Source organism: Cynocephalus volans, chromosome 1 (assembly GCF_027409185.1).
Source record: "Cynocephalus volans isolate mCynVol1 chromosome 1, mCynVol1.pri, whole genome shotgun sequence".
Classification (NCBI taxonomy): Eukaryota; Metazoa; Chordata; class Mammalia; order Dermoptera; family Cynocephalidae; genus Cynocephalus; species Cynocephalus volans.
Genome location: NC_084460.1, coordinates 41809646 through 41820112, shown reverse-complemented (window position 1 = coordinate 41820112; position 10467 = coordinate 41809646). Strand labels below are relative to the sequence as shown.

At 45.5% G+C, this 10467-nt stretch overlaps 1 protein-coding gene across 1 annotated transcript in view; it reads left to right on the top strand.

Annotated features, from left to right (window-relative positions):
- The first annotated feature begins 2581 nt into the window (after positions 1-2581).
- Positions 2582-10467, top strand: part of SLC13A3 (solute carrier family 13 member 3) — an 82723-nt gene continuing 74837 nt past the window's right edge. Inside the window, exon 1 of the mRNA XM_063108791.1 lies at positions 2582-2692. Within this exon, the coding sequence (XP_062964861.1) occupies positions 2582-2692 (111 nt within the window). The remainder of the gene's footprint in view (positions 2693-10467) is intronic.

Here is a 10467-nt window from a genome sequence, read left to right as displayed (position 1 = left end):
AACAGAAAGGAAGTGATAAACAGAGGAATACTGGAAGGAACATCAGGAAGGAAGAAATAACACAGTAAACAAAAATATAGGTAAATGCAGTAGACTCTTATTCCTCTTGAGTTTTCTAAATTATGTTTGACAGTTGAAGCACAAAGTATAACACTGTCTGATGTGGTTCCAAATGTATGTACAGGAAATATTGAAAGCAATAATATTATAAACAGGGTAAAGTAAAGGGACATAAAGACAAGCAAGGTTTCTATAGTTCACTGGAATTGGTAAAATTATAACATCAGTAGACAATGATAAGTTATGTATATATGATAGTACTTCAAAAAGTTCATGGGAAGATTTGTATTATCTTTTAATTCTTTAAATTTTCCCCAAACTTTTTGAAGTAATCTCATACAATGTAATACCTAGAGCAAGCACTAAAAAAGCCACAGAAACAGCAAAAAGCAACTCAATTCAAAAATGGGCAAAGGACTTGGGTAGACATTTCTCCAAAGAAGGTATATTGATGGCCAATAAGCACATGAAAAGATGCTCTACATCAATAATTATTAGGAAAATGTACAGCAAAATCATGAGATATACTTCACACCCATTTGTATGGCTATTATTAAAAAAAAAAAAAACCCAAAACACACAGGAAATAAGTGTTGGCACGGATGTGAAATTGGAACCCTTGTGCATTGTTGGTGGAAATGTAAAATGATGCATTGTCTGTGGAAAACAGTATGGTGTTTCCTCAAAAAACAAAACAAAACAAAACAAACAAACAATAAAAAAACAACATAGAATCACCATATGATCCAGCAATTTCACTTCTGAGTGAATACCCCAAAGAATTGAAAGCAGAGCCTCAGACAGATATCTGTATGCCCATGTTCATGGCAGCATTTTTTACAATTGCCAAAAGGTGGAAACAACCCAATGTCTATCAACAAATGAGTGGATAAACGAAAATGGTATATGCATGTGATGGAATATTATTCAGCCTTAAAAAGGAATGAAGTTCTGACACATGATACAATGTGAATGAACCTTGAAGACATGCTAGGAAATAAGCCAATTACAAAAGACAAATATTCTGTGATACCACTTAACATGAGGTACTTAGATTAATCAAATTCATAGAGACAGAAAGTAGAGTGGTTGCCAGAGGCCAGAGGAGGAGGAAATGGGGAATTATTAGTTCGTGGATACAGAGTTTCAGAATTATAAAACTTCTAGGGGGGAAAAAAATGCGAGGAACTCTCCGGGATCTAGGGCTATGCAAAATTTAAAATGTTTACGCTGTGAAAGAGACTTTAAAAGGATGAAAACACAAACTACAGACTGGGAGAAATATTCGCAAACAACATATCTGACAAAGGACTGATATCTAGAATATATAAAGAACTCCCAAAACTCAACAGCAAAAAGCCAAACAATCCAATTAGAAAACAGGCAAACGGTGGGAAGACATACAAGTGTGCTTGAAAAAGTTCTTGTGCCAGCCGGTTGGCTCGATTGGTTAGAGCGAGATGCTATAACACCAAGGTTACGGGTTCGGATCCCCTTACCAGACAGCCAGCAGTCAAAAAATGTCCGTGGAAAATAAAATTAAAAGATAATAAGAATCTTTCCACGAACTTTTTGAAGTTTCCTCATAATTCACCAAAGGAGATATACAGATGGCAAATTATCACATGAAAAGACGTTAAACATCATCAGCCACTAGGGCAACAGAAATTAAAACTGCAATGAGATATCACTACATCCCTATCAAAATAGTTAAAACTAAAAGAGAAAAAGAAAAAAAAGCTGGCAAGGATGTGGAGAAACTGGATTATTTATGCATTGCTGATGGAAATGTAAAATGGTACAGCCACTGTGGAAAGCAGTTTGACAGTTTCTCTAAAAACTAATCACGTAACTACCAAATCACCCAGCAATTGCGCCCCTGTACATTTATCCAGGAGGAGAAAAAAGGCTCCTCTGGGCTCCAGCCCACAGGTGACTAATCCACCTTGGGAGAAAATGAAGAACAATATCTACAGCAGTGACAGCTCCCACTGAGCGTGTGCTCCGCCAGGCACCGCGCTAAACACGTGGCGTGCACTTGTCTGGTCGAGGCTGTTGTCATCACTTCCACTTGCAAGTTCAGAGGCCGTGGCTCAAGGTCACGCAGCGACGGTCGGGATTTGAACCCAGGTCATACTAATAAGCGCCTTACATCCTCACATTGTCATTATCAGCCATTCCTCGGGCGGCGAGTACAGTGGCAAGGACAGGTTGAGCCCGTTGCGCCAGCCCACACAGCCGGGAAGCCGCGAGCCTTCACCCCAGGCCCCGCCGCCTCTGCGGCTGGATTCCCGGCCCCTCAGTTCGCGTGCCCAACTTTCCCCAGCTTTCCCGGGTCCTTTTCCCCAGTCGCAGCGGCGCAGGCACCACCCTTGGCTGCCGGGGGGAGTAGGAAGGGGGCGGGGTCCCAGGCGCAGTCCCCTCCCCAGACCCTCCCCCCGACCCTCCCCCAGGCTTTAAGCCGGCGCCGGGGCCGGGCGGTCCAGTCCCGGCTGGCCCGCTCCGCCGGGTGACCGCGCCGATGGGGGCGCTGGCGGCGCTGGCCAAGAAGTTGTGGAGCGCGCGGCGGCTGCTGGTGCTGCTGTTCACGCCGCTCGCGCTGCTGCCGGTGGTCTTCGCCCTCCCTCCCAAGGTAACGCCTCCTCTGCCTGTGCGCGCCACCGGCAGGACCCTCTCCTGCCAAGCCTCTGAGGCGGGAGACCGCCCAGGTCCCGGTCTAGACAGCCTTCCCCGGACCCCCCTCAACCCTCTCTCCCCTTTAACCTGCCTCGGAGCCGTGAACGCCCCCAGCTCCTGTTGTCCCTTCTTGAATGCTCTTTGGAGCCTGAGTTCCATCCAGCTTTCTGGAGCTTCTCACTTCTGCAGGAATGATTTCTTTTTTGAGCTCGCACTATGTGCTTGGCGCTGGGTTGCACATTTCGCTTGACAGTCGCAATGAACACTTAATGAGTACCAAGCTGTGTGACCTGGGGCGAGTCACTTAACCTCTCTGAACTTCAGTTTACTCATTTGTAAAAATGGGGTAATGATAGTGCCAACCCATAGCATAGTGGTGAATATAAATGAGGTAATATAGGTAAATCTCTTAGAGCTAAGCCTGGTACACAGCAAGTGCCTAATAAGCGCTAGCTGATCTTTTTCTGCAGTAGGCTCACACTTGATGGGGAAAGCTAAGATTTAATGAGCCCTTACTAGGGGTAAGGCTTTCCCTTATGTGCATCACTTTATTTAATCCTTTCGGTGCCCCTCAGAGGGGGAGGATTATTTACCCCATTTTCCAGAAGAGAAAATCAAGGCTCAGAGAGAGGAAGTGACTTGCTGAGACTCGCACAGCAAGTTACTGAGTGGGGATTCAAACCCTGGCTTGTCGGAATCCAGAAGCCTAGCTATTTCCAGACTCCCAAAGAAAGTAATTCCTATAAGATCGAAGGCTGCAGGTTGAGTTCAAGAGTCCTGACAAAAGTCAACAACAGTGAGGGCTGGAAGTAGATGGCACCACAGGTCCCTACTGAGTCCCTCACCTGTGTCCAGCCCATCTTGGGCATCATGGAAGGGCTCTAGGCTCATAAGACAAGGCTTCTACCTGCGAAAAGTTGCTTCGCCATCCCTCAGTGAAGTATTAAGCGTTCACAGAAATAAAAGTAAAGGGCTGGCCCGTGGCTCACTCGGGAGAGTGTGGTGCTGATAACACCAAGGCCCCGGGTTCAGATCCCATATAGGGATGGCCGGTTGCTCACTGGGTGAGCGTGGTGCTGACAACACCAAGTCAAGGGTTAAGATCCCCTTACCGGTCATCTTTAAAAAAAAAAAAAAAAGACAAAAATAAAAGTAAAGAGAAGGTGTAATTTAGTGGTGTGTTATCCAGCATCGACCATTTGAGAACAGGGGGAGCTGCCTGGAGGAAGGGGCCCTGCTTGGGCACAGGGAATGAGGAGGTGATACCAGGTCGTTCCAAGGAAATCCAGGGCTAATACACAAGCAAGTTCTTTAGTGTGGAATTATCCAAGCTGTTAAACTTTCTTGACATGGAAGAGGAAAAAAATGATTAGGTCACCTTTTCAAAAACCAGCCCATCCTGGGTCACTTGCTGACCTGGGGACCTTGGGTCATCCTCCTTTCTCTTCTGGGTCTCACTTTCCTTGTCTGTAAAATGGGACAATCACCATATTAGCTCCTGGGGATTGATGTGAAGGGCTGAGCAAGGCTTTGTAAAACATCTTTGGTGGAAGGATGCATTGGTGAGGCTTGATTGTTGTCTGTGAAGCCCCAGGCAAAGCTCCAAGCAAGAAGACATGAAACACACAGGCTTTAGCAGGCGTTCTGACAGCTTCTCTCTGCTCTGCCTCGACCAAGATCATAAACCCAGGAGGAGATCCAAGTGTCATAAGGCCTGAAGCATGTACTATTTGAGGGATCTCTTTAAGAAAAAGGATACAGATTTACAAATACAAAATCCAGTACAGGGTTTAGGAGAGACTCCCCTGCTCAAGCTTCATTAGGTTCACAGGGAATCCTCTTCTGTGCATGCCAATGGAGGGCAGGGAGAGGTAACGTGAATGCCGTACCCTCTGTGATGGTGGTGAACCTCATGAGGAAGAGGCTTCGTTGAATGCTTAGCTCTTGCTGTGTGCAAGGCTCCATGCTAGGAGCTTCCCAAGCATTGTCCCGTGTAATGTCCACAACCACCAGGGAGGCAGCTGCAACGTGCATCCCTATTAGACAGGTGAGGAAACAGAAGCTCAGCGAGGTTTGGTGACTTGCCCAAGGTCACACAGCTGGTACAAAGCTAGAATGCAGAGTCTATACTTCTTTTTTTTTTTGACCAGTAAGGGGATCGTAACCCTTGGCTTGGTGTTGTCTGCACCATGCTTAGCCAGTGGGCGCACCAGCCATCCCCATATAGGATCCGAACCCGCGGCCTTGGCGCTACCAGCGCCGCACTCTCCCGAGTGAACCACAGGGCCGGCCCCAGAGTCTATACTTCTAATGGCTGTGCTTTGCACACTTTGCTTAGTTATAACTCAATGAAAACTCTTCCTTGTTCCTTACAGTTCCCTGGTGGAGACCCTTTGTGTAGCCCTAGATGTCACTACTGCTTTAAGTGACTGATAAGCCAGGGTCTCCTCCCAGGAGGCAGGTCCGGCTACTTGGGGGATTTTAGCCTCCCTCAAAATCTCTAGGGCCGGCCCGTGGCTCACTCGGGAGAGTGTGGTGCTGATAACACCAAGGCCCCGGGTTCGGATCCCATATACGGATGGCCGGTTCGCTCACTGGGTGAGCGTGGTGCTGACAACACCAAGTCAAGGGTTAAGATCCCCTTACCGGTCATCTTTAAAAAAAAAAAAAAAAAAAAAAAAATCTCTATTGGCATACCTGAAGCCTTCTCCCCCTACAACAGTATTTACACAATATTATCATCATTATTACATTCTTGGATATTAAGAACTGACATGTTTCTCAATCTAATGTACATGGTGAATAAAAGTATCCTTAGAAAACATTGCTGTTTTATTGATCTGTGACATACACTTAAAGCACGCACAGTGGGTTTGCTGTGCACACGTACCTTCAAGACAATTCCCGTAATTTTCACCAATTGCTCCCTGTGATAGCCTCCCCAAACAAAGGTTGGTAGTCTCAAACTTAAAAACGTGCTTGCTGTGCAAATGTGGCTTAAAGACAAGTGTCTCCAGCATCTGCCCCCATTCCCAAAATTAGATTGCCACTTCAAAGCCTCTAAGCCACATAAAAATTCTGGAGCCATCAGTTCAGGTTGTATTGTACATATGGGTTTCTGAAAACTTTTGCAAAAGTGCAGATAACAGATCAGGAAAGAAGTTCAGCTGCTTGAGCAGTTGCTATTTGCCCGGTGGTATTGAGTGAGGGACTGCCTCTCACTGGGCCTGGTTTTCCAGCTTGGTGATATTTCCAGGCCACTACTACTCTGAAGTTCTAGAATTGTGTGTGGTCTAGAGGCCTGGGGCTCATGCACCTATCCCCTGGCGACTGGTGAGCTGGTCTGCAGGGAAACTGGGGTCAATTTGCAGAGCAGATCCAGGAGGAACAATTCTTACGTTATGTCCTCTGGCTCAGGAATGCTGTCATCAGGGATGAAAAGGAGTGGGATGCAGCTCTGGAATGCAGTGGCTGCCATTACCAGTGCCACTGGGGATCTCAGCTCTTGCTATGAGTGCCAGAGGCTCAGGAAGTCAGAATGCTGCGAGAGGCACCACTTCAAATTTTTCCAAGAATGGCTGTCCAGGAAGTTGGAGGTTTGGGGAGTGGCCTTGGACAGCTTGCAGGCATGTTGCGATGTCCCGTGTAGATGGGACTGTTAGAACAGGCTTACAAATAAGCACCAATCCCCTGTTTTTGCAAAGAAGTCTTGCCACCCTCTTCCTGCCTTATACCCACTGAGAGCAAATTAAGCTGTCCTGACCATCTGGCCATGATGAGTTCTTCACAGTGGGTGCTCACAGGTGACTCTGAGGATGCTTTGAGGAGGAGGAGTTTGAGGATGTTCTGGGCAGGGCTGCTACAGAGTGTTGCACAAGTTATGCACTGCATAAAGGGCCTTGAGGAGGCAAGTGAGGCTGAACCAACCCGTACTCCATGTGGCAAACTGGGCACACAGTGCAGAGCTGGATCCACTTGAAGAAGGGTCCCTTTTCTAATTTGCACAAAAGTGTCATATGGGTTAGCAGCAGACTTGTTCTGGGTGATCTTTTTCAGGATGGTAGTGTACCTGTTAGGTCAGAGGCCCACTTTCTTGCATTTGCCTAATTCTTGGGTAGGTGGTGACCAGGAAAATGGCCATTTTATTTCCGGTCTTGAGGCATTGGAATCAGAACTCAATTCTCATTCCACACACTTGCTCTGTGACCTTGGGCAAGACATTTTACTTCTCCAGGCCTCTCTCTTCATTTATAACATAGCTATAATATCATCTTCCTTCTTGGTTGTTGTTTGGGCTCAGTGAAATAATATGTGATACCTGCATTATAAATTCTTTTTAATTCAATGTTCAAAGTATGTTTTAGCTCTCCCATTTCACAGATGAGGAAACTGAGGCTCAGTGAAATGAAATGATGGAAAAAGCATGGGCCTTAGAGTCGGGCAGACCTGGCTCTGAAACTATAAAAGAGGGGAGCCTGGACTGGAGACTTTGAGTTTCTGAGCCTCAGTTTTTTCATTTGTAAAGTGGGGAGGACTCAGACCCTCTCCAAGGGCTATTATGAGACTTAATGAAGTTATAGAAATTGTCCAGTGCAGTGTTCAATACATAGTGACAGTTTATGATAATAATAATAATAATCACAATTTTTTCCCCACATTTACCATATGCTGTTTTATGTGCACATTTGAGCTCATTTACTCTTCACATTAGTTTTCAAAAGTAGGAGCAATAATGATCTCCATTTTTACAGATGGGGAAAGCAAGGCACAGAGAAGTTAAGTAATGTTCCTGAGGTTACACAGCTACTAAATATTCCTTCAGTTCCTGCTCCTTCTCTCTTGGTCCTAGATTTTGAAAGACTGGGTGGCCAGGGTTCTGAGAGGCCCTTGAATCTTCCCCTAATAGGAATTTCCCAGAAAAAACTGCAAGTCGAGCTCTGTGGATTGACCACCTTCTCTGGCCAGACACTGCCGAGTGCTTTTAATTTATATCATCTCATTGAACCCCAGAGAGCTCAGATGGGGATTTGTCCACATGCACCCCAAAATGGAGCGGGGTCTGATTTGATTTCTGTCATCCAAATACAACCCACGTTATTTTTGCCAGATCCCCTTCCCACTCAATATTATTTACTTCATTACATTTGTATTATTTATCCAATTTTTTTTACATTAATGCCTTACTGCCCTCCCCCCGCCTTTTAAAAAATTACTTAAATGACTTTAAAAGGAGGTTTTATGTCAGTATCATGTATGAGAAACCATCATCATGAGTGATTAATAGAAGAAAACTAGCAAAAATTAAATAAATATCCAACGTTGGTTAATTCTGGCTACATACTGCTGCCTGCATGAAGCTGAGAGCCTGAGATCTGCCCTCTCTTTGTTTCAAAGGGAGGGAAATGATCAAGAGAGAAATTAAAGATAAGCTAGTACCAAACTGACACTGGGTTTTGGAAGTAATGAAGAGGAAGAGAGAATCAGAAAGGGAGTAACCTCAGTGTCCTTTACCGTCCTTCTGTGTACGATCTAAAGTCTTCCAAAGTTGGCCTTTAACACCTTGAGAAATATGGAACTCATAGCCTGGGTACATGCCTTGTCTGGGAATTTATGAGGTTGGCTGCCAGTCTTGGCTCCTGGTTTCCTCATCTGTAAAATGAGGGAACTACCCAGATGGCCTTCTTTCCACCATGACGCTTGGTGGGCTAAGTAAAGGAAGTCTCCAGCATGTGGTCAGCTGAAAAATGCCCATCAAAGATATTAGTGTCCTAATCCCCTGAACCTGCGCATGTTACCTCTTATGGAAAAAGGATTTTGCAGATGTAATCAAGGAGAGGGTCATGAGATGAGGAGATTATTTTACATTATCTGGATAGACCCAATGTAATCACAAGGGTCCTCATAAGAGGGAGGCAGGAGGAGTCAGAGTCGGACGGTGATGGCAGCAGAGAGAAAAAGCAATGTGATGTGAGTGCAGGCGACCTCCAGCAGCTGGAACAGGTAAGGAATGAATTCTCCTCCGGAGCCTCTAGGAGGAACCAGTCTGGCCATCACCTTGACTTTAGACCAGTGAAAATGATTTCAGACTTCTGACTTCCAAAACAGTAAAGTAATACATTTGGGGTCTTTTGTTACAGCAGCAATTGGAAATGAATGGCAGATCCACCCCACTGGATTGGTTCTCCCGGGAGGGGACTGGGATGTTTAGCTTCGCTTCTGCTTCTGAATTCTGATGCACTGATTGTCCATCATTCACAGATGGGTCCAGCCATGTAGGCCCCTTGTTCCTGGGTTGCAAACCCTGGTGTTCAGGAGAAAGAGCCTGGTTTGGTTAAAAAGGTCCAGGCTTTGGATTCATTTGGATATAAGTTCATCTCTGGCTCTTCCCCAAAGAGCTGTGTGTTTCAGGAAGAGTAACTTCACCTCTCTGAACCTGTTTCCCTATCTGAAAAGTAGAGATATTCATAGTCCTTTCTTCATGGAATTTTGTGATGAATAAGTAAGTTTACAGGCACGATGCATGCATCTCAGAGGACACATAAATTTTGTTTCTTTGGCAGTCTAACCTTTACGCATTTTTTTTCTGGGTGGGATCTTTGAAACTGATTTGGACAAAATAAGAGATGCTGGTAGCATTCGATGGGAAGAGCTATGTTGAAATGGTCAGTTCTGTGCCTTCATTTTCTCACCTGGAGGTTGGCTCTAACCGTAGTTCAGCCTCAGAGTGTTGTGGTCCTATGTGAGAGGCACTTTGTGGAGTGCTGCCTCAGAGCAAGTGCTCGGTAAATGTCAGCTATTATTATAGCAGTTGCCATCGTAGCATTTCAGACTTGGTGATTGTTTTAATTTAACTCCCGTTAAAAGGAAACTGAGGCCCAGAGAAGGTAGTGAGTTGCCTGAGGCCCCACAGCGAGGGTGTGGGAGGGCAGGGGTGAGCACCGCCACCCCTTCTCCAGTGCACAGCCCTTCCCAGATGTCTGTTGTCCACATATTCTTCTAGTGACATTCCATTTAATCTCTGATGCCTAACTTCCAGAAGAGATGTAAGGGGGTTAGTCAAATTCACTTACTTCTGTTCCAATCACAGTAGGCCCTCAACAAAGGATGAGAACGGCTAATATTTATTGACTGTGTAGTAGCTCTAGCCCCTGCTCCCATGCAGATCCCATCTCCCAACCCCTCTACCCCTTGCTCCCTCTGCTCCTGCCACTGTGGCCTTTTTACTGTCCTTTAAATATCCCAAGCTTGCTCTCACTCCAGGGCCTTTGCACTTGTGGTTTCCTCTGTCTGAACTGCTGTTCCTCCAGATGTTTGCAAGGCTCGCTCCCTCACTCTGTTCAGCTCAGCTCAGATTTTATCTCATCAATGGCCTTCCCTGCCCCTATCTTTAGACCTTGTCTAAAATATACAATAAGGGGCCGGCCTGTGGCTCACTCGGGAGAGTGCGGTGCCGATAACACCAAGGCCACAGGTTCGGATCCCATATAGGGATGACCGGTTTGCTCACTGCGTGAGCGTGGTGCTGACAACACCAAGTCAAGTGTTAAGATCCCCTTACCAGTCATCTTTTAAAAAAAATAAATAAATAAAAATAAAATATACAATAAAAACTTCTTCACACTCCATTCTCTTTTCTGTCTTATTTTTCTTCATGGTCTTTATTACTACCTGACAATATATTATGTATTTAACTATGTATCTGTCCGTGTATCATCTGTATTCCCCCATGGG